This window comes from Colius striatus, chromosome 1 (assembly GCF_028858725.1).
Source record: "Colius striatus isolate bColStr4 chromosome 1, bColStr4.1.hap1, whole genome shotgun sequence".
NCBI lineage: Eukaryota > Metazoa > Chordata > Aves > Coliiformes > Coliidae > Colius > Colius striatus.
Genome location: NC_084759.1, coordinates 40,845,765 through 40,868,454, shown reverse-complemented (window position 1 = coordinate 40,868,454; position 22,690 = coordinate 40,845,765). Strand labels below are relative to the sequence as shown.

Below are 22,690 nucleotides of genomic sequence, written 5' to 3'. Positions count from 1 at the left end.
AAATATGAATTGAATTAAAGATGTCTTGACCAGAATTGATCATTAGGGTGCTCTTACGAGCATTAGAATGACATGGTGAATTTAATCTTTCATTGTGAGAATTCTTTATTTTGGCTAATATGAGATGTTTTTTAGGAAACAGACTTAGATCTTTTCAGATACAGTGCAACAGGAATTTGAATTAATTTGAAACTTAATATCTTTATTTCATAATGTACTCAGGAGGTAAAGGTACTATAACTTGTTTAAGTTTTCCAGTCATAGAGTAAATTCAGCAGATCCATAGATAGGCATGTTAAAGTACATATTCAAATAAATTTCTCAGTAATTAATTTATGCCTTTCTGTAAAGTAGATCCTTTGATATCTTCCTTTGTAACTATTATATGAAGATTAACAGAAACTGAATTACCAGAATTACAAATAATAATAATAGTATTAATAATTAAAATAGCAATATCTTACCAGAAGTAGATACATTTGTCAGCTTTGTTATCTAAAAAATACTACTTGTGCTACTTAACAGAAAGATCTGATTAACTTTTCAATGTTTCCCTAGGATAACACATTAATAGCAGACTGTTACTTCTGATAGGGCAAACTTTACATAGTTGTGGGCCAGCTTTGAGCACTGTCTGGGTTTCAGGCCTGCAAATAACATGCCTACATTAAGTGTTGTGAAAACATATTTAAAGATATCACCAGATTTGATCTTCTGTAGCTTGATAGCAATGCACTGGGTGACTTCTAAGCTGTTGAAGGGATAACAAATAAGTCTCTTTGGTTGGATCACAATAACATTTCCACTTGGACCTATAGTACTGTCTATACTTTTTCTTCTTGTTTTTTTAGAACTTGGAAGTTTTGGACTGGAACTCTCTATCATCCAAATTACTAGTATTATATATATACTAGTAGTATTACTGCTTAGGAGGGAAAACTGTGCTACTATTCATATGGTTATAGATATAGAATGGGAGATTGAATTTGAGGGATTGTTGCTGTTCCTTGCCTTGAACAAGGATAATAAAATACAAATTTATTTTATGATATTCTGTAGTAGAATATAAACATCAAGCAAGGCTGCACTAGACTTACAAGATTGGAACACTGTAACATACCTGGAGCCTTGATTTCACATGCAGCTTTTGAGGGGCTGTGGACACAGATCAGGGTTTTTTTCCTGGAATATGCCATTTTTTTTTTTTTCCCTCTGAGTTCATATTTTACCGTGTTTTGGAAGTAAAGTACACACAAAAATTTACTAATGAAAGGGTGTAGGTGTAATTACAAGGATAGTTACCCCTCTTCTCTTGGTCCACATAGGGTTTAAGTGAGAGCATTGTGTTGAGTATTGCACAAATTCATTGCTGTGCCCATAGCTGGTTTCTGTCCCAAAAAAATTGAAGTCTGAGTGACAGAGAAGAAACTAATGATGTGCCTTCTCTTTAACTTCTAGTTTAGGACTTGCTTACCAATTTCAGTCAGAAGCACATTCAGGCATAATAGAGTCATTTCACCAGTGTTAGTAGTACAGTGCTACCAACATAAATATCTCTCTCTGACCCTAGATATTATCTGTTCAAAGAAACCTGTAATTTTTAATGCTCAGTATTCATCTAGTAGAGCCATGGATAATTCTGTATGTATACATAAATGCAAATACAGTCCACCTTATTTAAATATTTAATTATTGATTTAATGGATACTGCATTGTTGCCATCAACCTATGTTACAGGTTGTGCAGTTATAACTGTACAGACTAACAGAGAGTCTTTTCAGTATTTCACACAACTACTTTTGCTCTCAAATGTACAATGAAAGTCAATTTTAAGCTTTTATTTAGACGGTTCCAGCAATTCTGTGGAAGCGTATGGTTAATGAGTGTGGGTTTTCAGAATTAAAAATAAGGTGAATAAAGGGCAGTGAACATTAACCACCATCTCTGGCAGAAGCTAGAATAAAATTCTTCATTTTCAGTATAAATAGTTTTTTAAAGGGCAAAGGGTTTAAGATATAGGCAGCTTCATTAAAAAGGTGACAGTTCACTTGTTTCAGCATTTCATGCGAAGAATTGTGGCCAATTAAGTGATGAATGCATTCAGATATTACAGTGGATACACTGATACGGTAGAACTCCATTATCAACTGTTATGAATAAGAATAGCATATTAATTAGCAAACTGCCAGTAGAATAAGACTATTTTCACAAAACACTTACCTTGAATAGTATAATATTTTTTCTTTGTTATTTGGGCGCAAATCAGAATTGAAATGCTCATGTACCTTAAATTTAATACAGACAGTAATGAACACCAGCTCGGTGACCTCTTGCGCAATGGTGGCTTGTTTATTATGTAGGTGTTTTTTCTCATTGCTCTTTTTTTCTAAAAGGATCTTAAAATGGCAGTTGCTGCCCAGTATGTCTTACTGGAAAATAAATATTTTACTAAATGAGTTAAAAAGAATTTCTTAAACAAAGATATTCACTTCTATATGTAAAGTTAAAAATGTATTTAAAAGAAGAATCATAGAATGGTAGGGGTTGGAAGGGACCTTTAGAGATCATCTAGTCCAACCCCCCTGCAGAAGCAGGGTCACCTAGATAAGGTCACGTAGGAACATGTCCAGGCGGGTCTTGAAGACCTCCAAGGAAGGAGACTCCACAACCCCTCTGGGCAGCCTGTTCCACTGCTCCTTCACCCTCATAGTGAAGTAGTTTTATCTTATGTTTAAGTGGAACTTTTTGTGTTCCAGCTTCATCCCATTACCCCTTGTCCTATTGCTAGCTACTATAGAAAAAAGGGACGTCCCAACCTCCTGACACCCACCCTTTAGATAAAGGTTAATAAGATCACCCCTTAATCTCTTCTTCTCCAGACTAAGAGACTTCTCTAGAGTGTAAGACACTTCTCTAGAGTGTACTAGTATATGGCCTAATTCTGTGTTGAGTCTCATTGGTTATTTGTACATACAATTATCTGATTTATATTAACAAATTTGTAATTACATGTGCAAGTTATATGCAGAGATGAATGCAGATGGTTAGAAAACAAGCCTTGAAGCAGGACTGTGCATTCCAACTACCGTTGATACATTTAAATCATTGTTTCAGGCTATTACAGACTCTAACAGACATAACCGCATCAGTTATACTTGCTTCACATTAGGAATCATCTCAGAAACTTCAAGTAAAAACTTTTTTTTTAAAAATAGAAAGCTTAAAATTCTTTTAAACTGTATCAATTATGGATCAAACTTGCCTTTCTGGCCTATTAGCTCCATGCTTGACATTTTTATAATATACATAGTAAATGATGCTTTGAGAGGATGTTTTTAGAATTAAAAGCCCAAGAAAAGATGAAAACAGTTGAGGAAAAAATAGGCTTTGCATCTGTTATAGTTTGAGGTTTCATGTGGGTGAATAACACTGTTAGAAGGAATCATTGAGCTTGCATATTTAAATTATGGGTGCGGTTTATGCTGTAAGGTTGAGTGAAATGGGAAAGACATCTGTTATAACTTGACAGAAAGAGCATTTGTGGGAAGCATTCACTTAAGATCACTGCTTTTTGTACAGTGTTGTGGATTTTTTTTTATATTTGCAAGAATTATTTTGAAAAGACAGCAGTGTAAATAGAGGAAATAAATATGATTTTGCAAGATTTTCATGTGGCTATTGCCAATACAACTAAATAACTTTCTTAAAAATCTGCAGTGCTGTGATTTCCGTACTTCTGTTGGATATTCTGAACACTGTTTCTGAAGCAATGTTTATATCAAGTAAAAATATATCAACATGGTTTCAATTTATGCATGAATTCTGTTTAATAATTGCATTTCCTTGTTCATTCAGACTTATTTTCTGCTCTGGCTTCTATGGCTGTCATCATCAGAGTCTTGTGTTTCACAGTTATTATATAATCAGAAGAAGCAACATACTTCAGTGTTTCAAGAACTTTCAAGCAGATCTAGTGTTTCAGCTAATTCGATGAAGCAATGAACTTTCTGGCTTAATTTACTTCTGACATCATCATTCTGCCACACAACAGAATTAGATTAATTTCTTATCTATTTTTCCCTTTCCAATAGATGGCTTAACAGATCTCAATTTCATTAAGAGAACAGTCACATTTCAGTAATATTTTAAACTCACTGCTGTATTAAAATCTCGTATTATTAATACTTCCAAATATCTAAATGGTGGTTGTCAGGAGGTTGGGACATCCCTTTTTTCTATGGTATCTAGCAACAGGACAAGGGGTAATGGGATGAAGCTGGAACACATAAAGTTCCATTTAAATAAAAGAAAAAACTATTTCACTGTGAGGGTGAAGGAGCAGTGGAACAGGCTGCCCAGAGGGGTTGTGGAGTCTCCTTCCTTGGAGGTCTTCAAGACCCGCCTGGACGTGTTCCTACGTGACCTGATCTAGGTGACCCTGCTTCTGCAGGGGAATTGGACTAGATGATCTCTAAAGATCCCTTCCAATCCTACCATTCTATGATTGTACTTCACTCCAGTAATGCTCATATTTCTAAATTATTTTGTTTCTTTTATTAACCTTTAGGTCATTCATGTTCAAGTAGTATGGTCAATCAAGCAGAATCTTTTTCATAGATTCTTTCATTGTGTTTCTAGTGGGACTTCAACCATCAAGTGAGAGTTGGAGGTGTTGCTGTATTGCATATTCTGTATGTTCTTGCGCTCTTGTACCTTGCTTCTTGTACTCTTGTATCAAGAATAATCCTTATCTCACTGAAAAGCAATGTGGATTGCAGTGTTGAGGAAGATGGAAATGACATGATGTTTACATGACTAATCTGTCAGGAAAAGAAATAATTCAATGAGATCTTCTTTACATACCCCCACAAATAAAAGCTTAGTATCTTAGTACTAACCAGAGCTTGTGTATTACTGTGGCAAATGACTTTGGAGTGATATATGGAGTGGAATATATTTTCTTCCATTTAGCCTAATTATTTGGACCACTGATAAAATGACACTACATTTGTGACCAAATACCCAATTTTGGCCTTATTGTTTCAAAAATAGTAATTCTGTTACTGAGATGAGATTTTTTATCAGTATGTTTTCTCCACTGCTCCCTCCTATAACACGATCTAATTCTTTTGAAGATCATTTGTATACTAATTTGTGAAGAGTTTTTTAAACAGATCTTTGCATCTGTTTTTATCAGAGTTGTTTACTGTCTCAGTAACTCTAATATACCGTGAGTTCATCACTAATTACTGCATGAGAAAATTTTCTGTTTAAATATGAGGAAAAAAGTAAATTTAAAGTAATTGCACTAAGAATTTTATTGTTGACTGTTGCAAGTAAAAAGGATATGATGTGATTTCTAATGTTTGTTTTACCAACTGACAGAATGAGTATATGCACAGACTTAGAATTACATTGTTTTAGTTTCTAGTGGGAGTAGAAGGGGAAAACTTAAAATAGGGAACATTAAGTTTTAGATTGATGTACATTTTCTTTTCCTTTTTAAAATGCTAGTTCAGTGCATTAGAAATATTTATGAAAGTTACCTTGGCAAGCATTTTCCAATCAAAGGAATCAAATTACACAAAATATTTAGTATTCCTAGACCTTGTTTTTCAGAATTGACACACCCCTGGCTTGAGTCTTATTAGTGTGAAGGCTGCACGGATGATGCTGAAAGCAGCATGGAAAATATCCCAAAAAACAGAAGTACTGTGTATACTATGTGGGTAGAGTCCACTGTCTTTGTTTACAGGTTGTCACAGGGCACCTTTGCCTTTGCAAGTCAGCAAGTAACCTCAGACTGTGACATCCCCATCACTTTTTCAGTGGGCATCTTATGGTGAGCACACAGTAACCATTTCCAGTGGCTGTTCTCCTATATTCCATTCAGCCAGCTTCTTTGAGGTAAAAAAATCTATGTCAGGCTTTGAAGCACTAAGGGGAGGTAGAACAACTGAGAAATAACCCCAGATTTTCAATAGATATCTAAATGAGATGCATAAATGCTGATGTGGCTAAGATTGATATTGATATTCAAAGCTGTTCTAAGCAGTTCTAAGAACATAAAAAATACATTAAATAAATACACCAAATGCTTGCTACAGATTTGCTGCCTATCACCTCTGGCATGTAACTCTCCTTGCCATCTCCTAGTATTACTGATTATAAAATTGCCTGGCCAATGGCAGCTTCACTGCATTGTGTTTGTTCAGTTTCAAGTGAGGACAATATTTCTGTGCACTAAACTTGCTCACAGAGAAGGTTAAAAATAAAACTGTAAATGTAGGAAGCTGGCCCTGAAAATAATTAGTTTTGGCTAGAAAGGCAGTTTGCCTTTTACAGCTGGTCAGAATTGCTGTTTTCTTTAGGGATACATGATGTATTGAATAAAAATAAAGAGTGAAACTGTTAGCTAGAGTTAATTTTGCACAATTATTTCTCAAAGTTGTGACATCAGAAAGATAAATCACAGCATTATCTCAACTTTGTGGATGCTCTTTTTGTTTTATAGTATAATGTTTTGCCAAGTGATCGTTCATTTGTAAAATGCTAGTAACGTACTCTGAGGGGTATATGCTGCCCATGTAGAGTTTCAGCTGTTATGGAATCGATGCCTGCCTTGGTGCTTAGAACTCTTAACAGAAAGCAATGGAATGTCTATGGGTGTAAAGCTTTCAAAAATGGGACCCTCACATTTTAAATGGCTATCTTATCTCAGATAGTGAATAGAGATGAATGAAAAGTCTGTTTACTTTTAAAGCCTGCAGATAAACCTGTGCCTGTTTCCTCTTTGCCTCTTCCTGTGTGATCGTGCAACACCAAATCTTCTGCTGCTTATATCTGCTTTTAATTATTATACACTATCAAAATGATTTCTAGGAACAAGCTTATACTTTGATAATACAATTGAAGGTGTATAAAATTTTAAAAGCATAATCAAAGCACAAAAATTTTAATGGATAATAACCACTGATTCTTCCATTTTTTCTTCTTTAGTTCAGCCATCTGTTGTCTAGATTCAGTAACCCAGGAAGGATGTAAGACTAATATATATTGTTCGAAAGACCAAAAAAGAGTACTTCAGAGAACTTGCTGTATTTTAGGACAGTATACTCTCAATTTTTGGTCATGTTTATACCTTTCATGACATTCACAGTACAGAAATCATATACATCCTTTCCCTCAGAGAGGAAATGCTAGAGCCATAGTTTTCCATGACATTTTTGTGAAAGTTGAAGGGATAAAGTACAAATCTGAAAAAAGAAAAGAGAAGGATTTATTTTCAGTGGTTCTGAAAAGTGTTCTGAATATCTAATTAGCTGATGCTAATGAAAAAATATTTTTGTCTCTTTTTGAATGTTTTAAAAATTCACCTGGCTACATGTAGTTCTCCAGTCACCTAATGGTATATTGTGATTTTGAGGGGTGATAAATGTCTACAAACCTAAAGCTCAGGTGTCTATGGGAATGTCTTCTGAACCCTGAAAAAAGTCTCCAAATTTTGATACAGAACTTACACACGGCTTTATAAGGCAGACAAGTTTTGAGGGAGCTAAATGGGTTGAAGTGTTCCACTTAAAAAACTGGGTACTAAATGTGGTCTTGTAGGATCTTAACATATGTTAACATATCTCACAGATGAAAAAAATCTACCTTATTGGTATTTCTAAAAAGCAAAGTGACAAAATTTCTATTACAGATCCTTTTTAATGGGTAAACAAGGAGCTGGTAACTAGTCTTTGACTTATCCTCAGGTCTTTAAAACTGTTAATTGTTGTTGCTTCCGTGAATTTTTGTTGAAATCATCTAATTTCTGTTATCTCTAATTTAATCTTCAAAAAATGAAACAGTAGAGAGGAGGATCTGCTATGACTTCCAGATGTAGATCTGTTTCTTCTAGTGGTTTCTTGTAGAATCGCAAAAGACTCTTTGACTTCTTTGTACCTTAGGTATTCACAAGACTTACAGTGACTTTTTGAATTTTGCGACTTCAGCCCATGTATCATAGCTCTAAAAAAACCTGAAGTATATGTATCTTCAAAGTCAAAATGAGTCAACTCTGAGTAGTTTACACGTTGAGACAATTAAAATTACTTTAAGAAGTCAATTGTGTTTTTAGAAAAAAAACGTATAGTTCTTCCAATGACTTTATTCAGAAAAAAGAATCTTACAACATCTATTATATCTCTGTTAAAGCTTATTTAGAAATCTAAATCTGAATGAAAGAGTATTATCAATAATATTTTGTCGTAGTTTAGCTCATCCAGGGACAAAAGACCATGATTAGACTTAAGTACCACAGACTGAAGAATTCCTGAAGGACAAGGAGGGCTAATTGCCACTTATGGTCCCAGACGAAACAGACAAGGCTACTTAACTTGAGGAAGAAAATAGAAAATAATTTTATCACCACCAACTAAAACATAACCATAAAACCCCAAAACATAACCAACACAAAACAACACAGAGTGGTACAATGATGAAGAGGACAACTAGCCCTTTAAGACCACTGTCTTCCCACTCCTCCCCTCCCAGTGTCTTTATCTCCTCCTCCACTGAACAGCTCAGGGGGGCAGGCAATGGGGGTTTCAGTCAGTCTGTTCCTGATAGCTTCTGCTGTTTGTCTCTTCTAAGGGCAGGTGGGCTCCTCGCTGGTCCTACCTGTTCCTCCGCAGGGTACCTCACACACCCAGTAGCCGTGCACAGGCTGCTCTGACGTGCATCCATCCCAAAGGCTGCAGCTCTTCTCTGCCTCTCTTGTGGGTCTGCTCTGCAGCCCACAGGCTCTCCAGCATGGCCTGCATCATGGCTGCCTCCTCACATAGTCTCTCACCTGTCCGGGCACACTCATCTGGAGCTGCTGGTGGCTCTCAGTCCTTCAGTGGCCCTGCATGAGTTGCAGGGGTACAGCTGCATTCTCGTGGTGGCTTGCAGAGGGGTCTCTGCTCTGGTGCTCCTCCTTCCTTCCTCCTCTCTGACTGTGGAGTCCGCGTGGTTGCCTCCATCTTGTAACCACTCTTACACCTCCTCCCAAGCACTTCAAATTCTTGTCCTTAAATAGTGATCGCAGAGGCGCCAGATTGGCCCAGCCGGGCCGGAGGTGGGTCTGAACCCAAGAGCCGGTGGAAAGTCCGGGAACTCTTTTCTGGGTCTTCACTGCAACCCGCTCCCCCTGTTGGCAAGAAAAAGCGGCTCCTTGCACAACTATGACATTTTTAAATCACAATTCTTGTATCTCGTTGACATAAAGTAGATGAATAACTGATGTTAATGACAGTGTTATACCTTTTTCATAACAAATAAACTCATACCCATTTAAATGATTTTTTTTTTCCAAATCTACTGATTTTGATATAAAATAGGAGTGTGCATACTTTGAAGCAGGCTTGTTACAAAAGTGAACTTGTCCTACTGTAAAAATAAGTAGGCTTTTACTATACAGAAGTTTAGGAAAAGTACCAACAAAATGATTCATTAAGCAATTTTTATAATGCTGTTTGTGATAAACTCATTTGCTATCCTTTTAATGCTTTTAAAAAAGATTTTATCATATAGCTATAAAAATTATAATGAACTACAAAACAATATACAAGTTTTCAAGTAGAATCAACGTTGTTATTTTTGTATGGTAATTTTTACATACTGTTTTCCCTCAACTTTGGTAATGATTCATAAAAAAATCTTACAGTTCTTTTAGTTTCAAAACAGATCTTATAAAATGGTAGTATTTCCAGTTAGGAAATTCATTTGGCACACAGTCTAAATAACGAATTAAGACAATTATTGTTACTTAATCAGTTATTGGGGACAATCAGTGTGTGCTTGTTTTAACCAATGAGAAATTTACTCATTTTAATTATGTATTGCATAGTCTGACATGACTCCAAATGAGGTCTTCCAGACCTTAAGAAATAATTCTTATGTGTGCTTTTCTGCCTTGTCATAAGGTAGAAAAGTTTCTTAAAAAGATAAAGACCTTTTTGTAGTAATCTTGAGTTTGTGCTTTGTCACTTTGTATCAGGATAAAAGAGGTTTACTTGTCAGAAATTCCATTTAAATAGTGTTAGTTGGATTGGAATTGGAGTTTAGGACTTCATGAAAACACTTACTCGGTAAAGTTTGGGATAAATCATGGAGTAGACTTGGGTTCCTGGGTTCATTTATGGCTTTAAGTGTGACAGCCCTAGTGCACAGAATAGCGCAGGGGGGTTGGACTAGATGATCTCTAGAGGTCCCGTCCAGCCTTTACCATTCTGTGATTCTGTGAATCAACTTCATTGTAGGAAGTGTCCAAAGGAAGAGTTTTGCCTTTGATATTCAATATTACTCACCTATAATTTGCTCCATGGATGTCTTAGGCTTTGAAGAGGGAGTGGTTTTATTTCTCTAAATGAAAGACAAAAGCATTCAGGCTTTACCATGAGTATATTTGATAGTAAGCATCAAAGTAAGTCTTTGCAGTTGTGAACTTCTTAATAGTTAAAAACTTGGAAGTCATTGGTAAGTTGTGCATTATGCCATCGCACCCCATTTGTGTTTTTTATGATATTGTTAGACCCTTCTGTTGTCATATCACAGCAGTGATTTGAGAACAGTGCATCTTCATAGGTATTTAAATTAAGCCATTAAAGTTTTCCTACATAGTTATAATTTTTGGTGGGCAAATATATTAGAAACACTTCATTTAAATCAGATCATTTTTGTCTACAATATTTCTATCAGTTTTATTGTATTCATGGTATGTTTATTTTTATTGGAAATCACAAAGGAAATGGCAACAAAAAATGGAAGACATTTAATTTGGTTCTGTGAGCTTAAATAAGAAAATAATCTCTTTCTACAACTGTTTTTCTTGTAGTTGAGAAAACATCACAATTTTATTTGTATTAAAGAAAATCAAAAATCCCGAACCAGCCAAAGAAATTATCAAGCTTATAATTTTAATAATGACCTCAGCTCAGGACATTAAGTTGGGAATTAATGATCAGTTAGGGTTAATGACTTGGTGCCTTGAGACATTAAAGTCCAAGAAAATGCTCTGTAATTTGATTGTTTTTGGTTGTAGTAAAGGTAGGTTGTAGTAGTTGCAAAAAAAAAAGAAAAAGAAAAAAATTCAAACACAAGGGGAAAAAATATTAATAGAAAAAAGAGATATTTTATTATCTGTCTCCTTCAGCAGCCCCAGCATAGCTAAAAATGCTGTTACCCTTCATTGGAGTTTTTTAGTGTGAGGACTTAAGGAGCAAAACCTTTTATAGCCACCTTTTTTTTCTTTCCTGTTTTGCAACTAATGAAGAACATCAAGTATTTGGCAAAGGCCGGGTTAACAATGAGGTGTTAGAACTGCACATCATCTTTTTTCTGTAAAGTTACTCCATGGTGTCCCCTAAATAAGCAGTTATAGGATATTGCAATAGTATTGTGCTATGATCTGTACATAACAATACAAGTCTTTGGATATGCATTGTATATAGCAGGTACATATTTGCATGTAAGTAGGTAATAAGTATTTTCATTGTAATCCATATCTAATTTGTATGCTACTTACACAGTCCAGGAGATGGAAAGTTGTGTATGTGAGCATTTAACAGACCAGGAGTGCTTAATCTTGAAGCCCTTTATTTTTCTGTACTGGTCAGATGTAAGCTGCTATGATGGCAGTTGCTCAACAATGTCTTACAAATAATTCTGAGTCTTTTCTGGCATAAAGTAGTATATTTAAAGTAAGGTGTCTTAGTGAAATTTTCACTTTAAATAGAATAAGGGTTAAATGATAACTTGACTTATCTTTTAAATGACAAAAAATAAAGAAATTGCAAGACCTTTTCACACATTAGATATGTATTGTCATTTATCATCTAGATATCAGGCTAGCAGTGCGAAGTAATAAAACATATCATCGAAAAATGTGCTATAGGTCTGAATCACTCTTTCATTCCACCTCCCAGCTAACTGTAGTATTAAATCAAACAAGCAGAACATTTCCTTAGGCAGCCATTGCCTTTTAATTTCCTGAAGAACCTTAAAATATCATTCATTACAAGTACTACACATATTTGGTTTTTAAAAGTCTCATAAATCAATAGCAGGCTGACTGTAATAATTATTACAAGTTAGTGCATAATTTTCGTGCTGAAGGCTGCATGCAGAACTTTAGCATATGCAAACGAGGCAATTCAAACTGTGTATAGATATTAATATGAAGAAGCAGGTAACGAGGTGCAGGCTATGAATTATGCATCAAGAGCGGCTGATCTTCAATGAGGAAAATGAATTCAGCATGTAATCTAATTAGTGATGGAAGTCTATTACATCTAACTGCAAAAGCAACCGTCCTTGAAACAAATTTATTTACAGTCCATGTTACCACTTGAAACAACTTTGAAATGATGTGTAAGACAACAGCTTAATTGTAAAAATTTTTTTGTTTGTTTGTTTCAGTTCTAGACCTGGAAGGCCTCCTAAGAGGACTCAAAGTGTCACCTCCCCAGAGAATTCTCATATCATGCCACATTCTGTCCCAGGCCTAATGTCTCCTGGAATCATCCCGCCAACAGGTAGGATTGCTAGAAACACCTTCACACATGCAGCCTTTTGAATTCATGGCTTATATCCACGTTAATAAATTAACAGCCGAGGAAACCAGCATCCAAATACCACAAAAGAGTTCCCTTAATAAAACGTTATTGCTACATAAATGTATTGTGTGTAATGGAAAATGTGGAAGCTCAATGCTTTAAAATACAAATAACTGAGCAAATAATAATCCTTTATAATTTTTTCCCTCTTCTTTGTAAACAAAACCCTTTTCAAAGCATGAATTATTTATCATTAGACAATAATCTCCCTATTCGTTTTTAATAGATCAGATATCTTCTGATTTTTTGCTGCTTTGCTTGGTTAGAGAATGTCGTCATGAATATACTTGCCCGAAGAAACCAAGTTAGTTAAAATAACTCCATGCTGCATATGCGTCTGTCTTAATTTTTCATCCTGAAATTCTATTTTTGATATGTTTCCTGAGGCCTTATACTAATGTAAAGTCTGTAACAATCTGTTTCTCAAACTACTTTTGCAAGTTACTATAACCATCTCCTAGCAGTCACTTGCTCTTAGACATAGTTAAATTAAGGAAGGCTGTGTTGCAGGAAGGAGATGAAGAGAGACACCTGAAGGTGGAGGCAGCCAACAGTTAAGCTATTGATGGTGGTGCCACACTCCCTCTCTTCCTGTTACAAATGAGTTAAATTCTCCCACTCACTTCAGGAAGGCTTGTCTGAGCTTCCACCTCTTCCCCAGTTGTTCCTCAATTGTTTGCACATCTCAGTCTCTAGTGCTGATTTTCTCTAAGGTAGGAGAAAGGTAATAAACTAGATGGATCCAAATAGAGAGGAAGATTACAGGGTCTTGGAGAGCAGATAGATCCAGGTTTTCAGAAGCCTAAAGTTCAAGACAAGTGACAAAATGAGGTCAGACGACTAATATTGGTAAGAGATAGCTGTAAAGTAAGCAGAGGGAAGGAGGGATGAGACTGAGAGTGCAGGCAAGTATGGGGAGATGTCAAGCAAGTAGGACTCAGGGTGGTAGTCTGAGCAGGTGTGACCAAAAGTCCTATTTTGCACAATAGGATTTGCAGGATAAAATGTAATACAGGAAACGGTGCAGAGTCGCTGTTACGTGAGAATAATAGATAGGGTCAATGTAGGGAAGGAAAGAAAGTGTTTATAGGGCAGAAGTATTCCTGTTCATGAGAGAGAGATCAAAAACTGCAGAGGCAAAGGGAAATTATTTGGGGGAAGGAAGGCAAAAAAATATCAAAGAAAGAAATACATGTGAAAAGTAGAAAGGAGATGACATGAAAGACCTCAGAGACAAATAAGCAGGCCAAAAAGAGGGAGACAGGAAAAAAAAACAACCTTGTCAACAGTATTGATCGAGGCTTTGTGTTACAGTTAATATGTAAGCACAGATTGCCTCTTGATATAATATCTTCTGGAATAGTTTTGTTGGTTTTTTTTTTTCTTTAATTGTAAGAAATCAGCTTAAAACCACAACTAATGCCTGAAGTATCAAATTCCTCTCTAGTCCTTTAAAGCTGGTCATAACAAGTTAAGAATAAAAATATATGGTACTAAAAACACAGATCCAATTTCTTAGAGTATCAGCCCACAAAAAACAGATGTAGATTTTTTTTTAGAAGTGTGATTTAAAAAGAAGAAAATAATTCAAAATTAAAGAAAATAGGCATGTATAAGATTATCATTCATCGAGTCCTTTTAAGATGGTTATGCTTTGTGAGTCTTGCAAAAGAGGAAGGTTTTAAATGAAGTCACTATTTAGTTTGAACTGGTTTCACATTACTTAGCTTACCACAACAGAAGGGAATGAGCATGTTTTTTTCACATTGTGGTGGTGTTGAGTCTCAAACAGCACAAAAAATGCAAACACTGACAGAAGCAAGCTCTAGCATCTGATGTTCCAGAGAGCATGGCTCAGCAAAGGTAAGGAACATCGTGATAGCAGTGCTACATAGCAGTCATTTCAGCATTTTATAGATGGGTGAATATAAAAATAGTCTTACAATCTGATTTTATTAATTCAAATCAATGTACTTTTGTGAATCTGTGTTGTGAATAAGTGCCAAAACTGCTGTATGAGCCCCCTACCAACAAAGAACTGCTATAACTGCAAAAGATGATGTAGGTGCAATTTTTATGTGCTACCATATTAGTTGATACTAGGAAATTTTTGCCATTTGTGAACATTTTCCTCCATATTGTCACAGTGTACTCACAGAATCACACAGTAGTTGAGGTTAGAAAGCACCACTGGAGATGATATAGTCCAGCCTCCCCAAAGTAGGGTCACTCAGAGCAGGTTGTTCAGGGTTGCGTCCAGTTGGAGTCTGATTGTCTTCCAAGGTGGAGCCTCCACAACATCGCTTTGCAACCTGTTCCAGTGTTTGACTACTATAAAAATAAAATATTTTTCTTACTTTTCCGTGGAATTTCTTGTATTTCAGTTTATGTCTGTTGGACAACAGTAAGAAGAGTCTTGCTTCATGTTCTTTGCTCTGTCTCCATGATATGCATACATATCAGTAAGATTCCCCTCCCCAGCATTTTCCAGGTTGAATGATCCAAGCTCTCTTAGCATCTCTTCATGTGTCAGGTGCTCCAGTGGCTTAATCATGTTTGTGGCCCTGAGATGACCCTTTGGTTGAGAAGTTTATGAAGTTTGAATTTCCTGTTAGAATCCAACTCTAAGCAGTTGAAAATCCAAGTAACAGATTAAGTGCTCTCCCACTTTTCTCTCTCATTTTTTTTAAAGGTTCTTTTTAAGCTTTCTGTTTAGTTTAATAATCTGAGTATAATAGCTAAGTTTCCCTCCTGCTTACAAAAGAATGTAGGTGATCACACAAACAATTATGTGCTATTTAATGCTCTTTAAGTAACAGAGATCTGCAATTATTAGGTGTATCTAGGATACACAATGCCATGATTTAATGTATGCTTTTTACCTGAAAATTTTCCTTTTTCTGAAATCTGACACGTAATATAGAAACATTTAAAGGTGGAAAACATTGTTTCTAAGGGTCTGGTTCTGCATACATTTTTTATGTGTGCTGATAATAACGGTACAAAACTGTATGCTCATATTTCTCATGAAATTTCAGGATTGTATACTTTTATAAGAGGCCAAGTTAAGGAACCCTTAGAAAGTAATTTATTCTTGATTCAGTCTGAAATCTCATGCAGGCAGTGTTACATCATCACTTAGAATAGATTTGCTTTAGAGAAGACTAAGCTGAGATGAAGGGACTGTACTGAGAAGGAACGTAAAAGGGGAAAAAAAAGAATATTCCACATTCTTTTAGAAAGCATAAATTGAAGAAGTGAGGATCATCTCTTGGGTGGTTTTCTATCCGTTTCATCACAAGATTCATAAATATTACCTGCAATTGCTGATTTGTCCCCTGTCTTTCATTAGACTCAATGTATTGAATGTTCACACAACTTCAGAAAAGACAAAAAGACAGTTTTACATTAAAAAAAAAAATGTAAGGCCTTTGAAGGTGTGACAAAATAAGAAATGTTTATTATCAGGAAGCGAAGATCTTCTTAAATTGTCCACAGAATGAATATCTGCGAATGTTACAAATGATGTAGTCAGAAGAAAGAAGAGTTTGATGTAGGTTCAGACAGGTGTACCAACTGTTTAGGCTTATATGGATAATGCCTTGAAGCCCTTCCAAAACTAGATAGCTCATCATAGTTTGATCTGCACATCTCCGTGTACTGCAGATCTTTTATTGGCTAATGTGCTTGGAAGGCTTCAAAAGTTGTCTAAAGTTCAAGAGGTAGATAATTGTAATTAATCAGAAAAGCAAGCAGTGCTGTAATTCTTAAGTAGAGTGTATGTTACACATTGTGTTCTGGAATTTTACGTCTGTAGTTACTATATAACATATTAAATGATATTTCCATTATTTTTCATAAAAATTTTGAAAAACAGTTCTCTCTACTTTTCAATTATTTTTTTATAATTGTTATGAAGTATTTTAGGTTTTGAAGCAGTTTTATAATGCTCCTGACATAATTTTTCTGCATCTTGTCCTATTGAGGCTTTAATCTACAGGTGATGAAATGAATAACTACAAAACTCTTGTATTTACTTCAGGAACTGTATCTTTCTCTCAAAAATAAAATGTGAATACAAAGTACTTTTGGAAATCACTATTATAGGGCATAAGAATACTACTACATATATCTAGATACATATTTGTAAATAAAAACGTAATTTCAAAGCACTGTACATGTTATTTTTTTACATTATTTTAATGTTATTTTAATTTTACATTATATCATTTTGAACAAATTTGCTTTATTATAGATATTTCCACCCACCTATTGTACTTCTGGTACCATACTCTCCTTTTCCAATGCAAAGATACTAAGCTTTCTCTGAAAGTTTTAACATACATGAATTATAACTACTTTCCTGTATTAAACTCTTATTCTGTTTTTTTCTCTAAGTGATAATTGGACGATGTAATTTTTTTAATCTCATCCTTATTTTCTCTCTTGCTATATATCTGAATCATTAGAATTATATTCCAGCATTCATCTTGTACAAAACTGTCTGAGCCACAAAGCATTTTTATGGAGGGGTTAAAGTAAGGAGAGAATTGATACGTTTTGTATAGATTATTTCAGCTTGGAGGACAAATGGAGTTCACAGATGCAGCTATTGATAAAGCATGTCAGTGCTTCTTCTAAAGTAGAAGATGGAATTATTTGATATTTAAAGAAAGATTAATCACATAATTAAATAATTCCATTTCTCTGTCTCACAGATATAGATGTTGTATTAGGCAGAAGGGAAAGAATGGCTAAAATAGAATGATAATTATTATATATCCCCATCATGCTGGATATTTGCAAGAAACAAAACCTGTACTTGGAAGTATTTTCTCCTGGTAGACTCAGTCCTGTAAGGTTTAAGAATGTTTTAAGAATTTTTAAAAAAATTAATCTTTAATTTTAATCAAAGTGAATAGAGTTAGTTTCTGAGAGTATTCCAAGGACTAGAAATTAAAAGTTTGATTTACATACTTAGTAATTTTTAGAAGCGAACCTATTAGTTAATTATTTTATGTAGTGTGTACATTTTGTGATCCTATATTGGTTAAAAGGATATACCTTAAAAAACCTGAGTGGCTATTGCTTAGTTCTGAAATGTTAGCATGATGTTTTGGTTTAGAGTTTAATAATTTCTAACATTAGCATTGCTTTCGAATAGTGTTATAGAACGATATGTTCTTTAACCTATGAGACTGAAATAACTTACTGTAAACATAAGCAACAAAACTCTGCTTTCAGAGTGATAAACTTTTCAGAGGGATAATTTAAGAAATTGAGTCAGATTACACAAACATTTTTGCACTTCATTTTGAAGTAGTTGTTATCGTTAGTGTGAAAGATTCTATCATATTCACTGGTTAATGTATCAGTTGGAAGATACACTGACTCAACTCTGAAAATACATTACTTCATAATTTTTAAAATATTAAGGTGTAATTCAGGCCACCTGACCTCTTCTGAAAACACTTGTCATCATTTTGTTGTATTATCATCCTGTTTACTGCCTAGCTATCTTCTACTTGATTACAAGAGACTTTATCACTGAAAACAAGTTCTGGAAGCTTACTAGTTTAAGTTCCAAGTCCCTTACATTCATTAGTTAATAATTAAGTTGATTTTTTTATGTAGCCACAAATTTTATAAAAATCTCCAAACAATTCTTTCAACAATATTAGGGTAATAATGCAAGACACAATGGGAACTTGAGTGCTTAGCTGTATAATCTCAGACACATGCAAATTTATTATTTTCTGACTTTTTATATTTTACTCCTCAATGTGCATTTAAAATGTGTTAAAATGAAATTTATTATATTATTTGAGCAGAAAATACTGCCATATAAGAATTTATTTTTGTGTTTCAGTAATACTCCTTCAAATAGGCAGTGACTTCAATAGCTTTTTGTAAGAGAATAGGATGTGACGACATGGTTTATTATAGGCAAATGTATGGAAGCTCTCTAAGCAGGCAGATTATAAGATATCTCTGAATCTAAAGCCACTTAACCACATTAGCTATTTTCGTTCTAGACATTTCTAAGCATGGGTGTTTTTGCTTACAATGAACCACACAGACATAGCCTTTTTGGTCACAAGCTCTTTATAAAACCACTAATTACTTGCAGAAGTAGAACCTTTTGTATTAAGAAGTTTTAACCTATAATCTCTTAAGGACTCATACATTTTACAGTGTTATACGATACAACACTACATACATTCAGTGCCTACAGGATACTGGTGAAAGACTGTGTTAAGTCAGAGAGTCAAACCTCACACAGGTTCACCCATTGCCTGTTGGGAGGAGTCCTTGGATTGAACTGTTTCCAGAAATGCTCCCAGCTCCTTTGATATAAAGGGAACAAGTTGGTTCACTTCAAAGGAGGCTGTGGGATTAAATATTTAAGCAGTGAGGATAGTCAGATACCTTGACACTCTGAAGATGTTTAAAAAGGAACTGAGGAGTGAAGATATTTTACAGCATATTTATAAGCAAGTGAATCCTCTCTTGTATCTTGTGACTACTCATTTAGTGTTAGGGTGTGATGACCATAGATTTATTACTTTTCAGTGAAAAATCTGAGAAAATAAGTTTTTTATTTTTTTCCTTCCTGCATCACAGAATAATTTCTCCTTCTGAAGGCTAAGGGTGTAATGGTATTGAATTGTGAATTTCTCCAGAATGATATTTCTGTACCAGTTTTGGATGATCCCAGTCAAAGGATCATGTTTTGCAAAGGTGAACTGTTAGAAGATACTAATAAAGCTTCTAACAATATGTGATAGTTTTCAGCTATATATTGCTTTGCTAAGTCAGGGTAGATTTTAAGATGAATGGAAAAGAAAAAGGTGGGTCTGACTTTTGAAGTGACCCTCACCCAAATTCCAGTTGCTTGTTTCAAATCATAGAAGTATATTAAACATCCTGGGAAAAATTAATTCCACTTTTCAAAAGAGGGTATTTTATCATCAGGGTTTCCTGTAAAACAATTAGCATGCAAACCAAAACAAAATTAAAAAAAAATTCCACCATAGTCTTGATACAAAAAAAAAAGGCAATTAAAATCTTGGGCAGGTATGTGGTGAAGTTACCAATGACTAAATTTGGACCTGGTCCTGGAAGTGTTTACTAGTGATCGCTATAGCTTTCTGAATTCCAACATACTGTTAGTTGTATTTGAAATTAAGAAGTTATTGAAAAGATACATATTGCAGAGTACACTGATTGTTTCACAAAATTTAATTTCTCAAAATTAAATTATACAAAATGTAAGCTTACTAATTGTGGGAAATATGAGATTGTGATTTGATACACAATTAATTAAATTTCTAATTAGTTAAAAACTAAGCTTTTACAGAGCAAACAGTGCACTGCCATTTTAAATGTCAAATACAGAGTATTATTTTCATAAACACTGCCACTACAAAAGAACCTGAGCTGCGGAATTTGGAATAATATCTCAGTCTTACAAAAACACTGTTGTCTTATCTCAATTATGTTGATTGCTGTAGCAGTGTAGTAAGATGGTACTTGTTATTGGAAGCAAAGAAAGATCTGGTACAAAGCTCAGTTTCATCACATTACTGACGGTGGTTCTGTGTTATGATGTTGACAGAAAGTTCTTGAATGCTATCAAGATGCCCATCTTCTTTCCTGTAGAATTAGGCTACTTAGGTTCTTGCATGACATGATCAAGTGAAGGGTGAATTATTTTTTCTTTCTCTTCATTCCATATGTGATCCACTGCTAGTGCTAAATTCAATTAAAAAATGGCTTCAGATGTATATATTCCAAAGTTATGGTCCACAATTTTACTGTAATGTATTTGAGGACTCTCTAAAGTATGGGAAGAAACTGCATTTTAATGTATTAAACTTGGGTTTGGGCTTTTTGGGAGTGGTGTTGTAAAAGGTGGTGTCTCCTGGTTAAGAAAAGCGTATGGAATGGAGTTTTCCAGATCTCATGCAAGGACTTAAATGTGATGGCTACATCCAAAAAAGGTGTCGGGATGTACAGTGTAGGTGAACTTAAGAATTTACTCCAGTAAATGGTATTTTCAATAAAGTATGCAAGCAAGCATCATATTTGGGCACCTTTGTAAGACTATAACACAAGAAAAAAAAAAAGAATGTTGAGTATTATGTTAATGGATCATTTTTTTAAAGTCTTCTGTGTTAGATGACAGCTTAGAAGGTTGTCCTCTTTAAACAGTGCATATACAGGAACCTTTATCTTTCTGAAGTGTTTTTTAGTTAGGGATGTTTTGCAATTAAGTCTTGAACTTCTCTTTTCAATCCAGTCTTAATTGCAATGAGATACTGTGTTCAAGCTGTCGGAAAAGAATAAACTGTTATTTCTGGTAGTATTAGACACATGACTACTATGGACATTTAGAAAAAGATCTTGGAGTGCGGCGAATATTACTGTTATTACATTGCTTTGACGAGGTCATCAATTAATGATGTATTCGTTTCTAACTATGAAAACAGTTGTGTGCTAGGACTGAGTAATCTAGGGAAAGGAAAGCTGTGCCTAGTGAAGATAAAATTAATAATGTCAGCAAGTAATTTTAAGTCATCAAAATCCATAGCAATGGCAGATAGACAGTGTACTGATAGATTTTACTGAAAAGTGAGGTTTTGTCAACATTGCCATTTCATTAGGTGCTGAGATTTAGGCTGACATAGAGGAAGTAGAACAGGTTGCAGGGAGTGTTTTAGATGGGCAGATACATCTACTAAATTTCCTTCTCTCTGTACTCATTTTGTTGTCTGATACCACTGGCACTAAGATCACACATATGGCTTGAACAATACAGTTGCCTTTATTGAGAGGAAAATTAATAGAATAGCATTGCTTTCTGTAGACTACTTTTAAAAAATGGTACAGAAATAGAGAATTCAAAAACATGAGGTGATGTTAGCTGCATATTCCAATAATCTTAATTTATATTTACATCATGTTACTGGAGCTACCTTGTTAAGAACCATGTAAATCAAGGGTAGGATCTTAAATAAACAACATCACAATACTGACTTTATAATGTCACTTAAGCTTGGACTTCAGATGGTGAGAAAAGCTGTTTAACACAGTGCAAACAATGACAGGTTTTCCTCATACCCTTGGTTAATGAATGAATGTGAATGTGGGAATAAAAAGACCATATTACTTGGGCGATTTAGTAACCAGGTAACTTACTGCATCACAACAGTACATTCTTTTTGCAAGTACTGCCAACAAAAAGAAAAGAAAAAAACCCCACAACAACAGAAAACTTGAATGGTTTTCAGAGTTTCATCAGTATTCAGTGCAAATATTTGAGAAGAAAAAGGTGATTTCTTGTGAATCAGTACATTTGTTTTGAAAAGTATCTCAAAAGATTCTAGTAGAATAATATTTCATTCAAGTGGAAGAAAACAGTAGTTCATGTGCACTCAGTCACTCTGTGACAAAACAATTTTTAAAGTTATTTTTTTCCACTATTGAAAGCTGAAATTATATTCGGCCTTTGAAGTATCAGATATACAGATTCTGAACACACTGAGGGCAACATACTCCTAGACAAAAAATTTTGTCAGTGAATGACAAAAAATACAGCACTTATTCCTGTGTAGTATATACTGTATAACATGAGATTCTTGTTTATGGAATATTAAATAACTTATTATGAAATAGGATTTAACTTTTTTTTTTTTAAATACAGCCATAAGAACATTTTAATATAAAATGTAAATTATTCAGATTTCACTTTAAACCGATTTTTATTACCACTTAGGCTAAAATTTTATATGGAAAGTCATGTTATAAGGAGGTGCCATGTATGTAGAACCAAAATAAATATTATGGTAGCAGATAACTCTTAAAGGAAATGAAAAAAAAGCCCAAATGCTTACATCCCAGGAAGGTCTGCGCAAGAAATGCTATTATTTAAGCTACTACTTCCTTTAAAGAACATTACTTTTATGGCTTCATCCATACAATAAATAAAACACTTCATAGCTGTTCTTTGTCTTGGAGGACAGGCTTGTATCCTGCAGCTTACAACT

At 34.6% G+C, this 22,690-nt stretch overlaps 1 protein-coding gene across 6 annotated transcripts in view; it reads left to right on the top strand.

The window, feature by feature from the left end:
- Positions 1–22,690, top strand: part of DACH1 (dachshund family transcription factor 1) — a 359,570-nt gene that overhangs the window by 141,776 nt on the left and 195,104 nt on the right. For all 6 annotated transcript variants that reach the window (XM_061995471.1, XM_061995480.1, XM_061995461.1 and 3 more), the window contains exon 2: positions 12,445–12,560. In XM_061995471.1, coding sequence (XP_061851455.1) covers positions 12,445–12,560 — 116 coding nt within the window. The remainder of the gene's footprint in view (positions 1–12,444; positions 12,561–22,690) is intronic.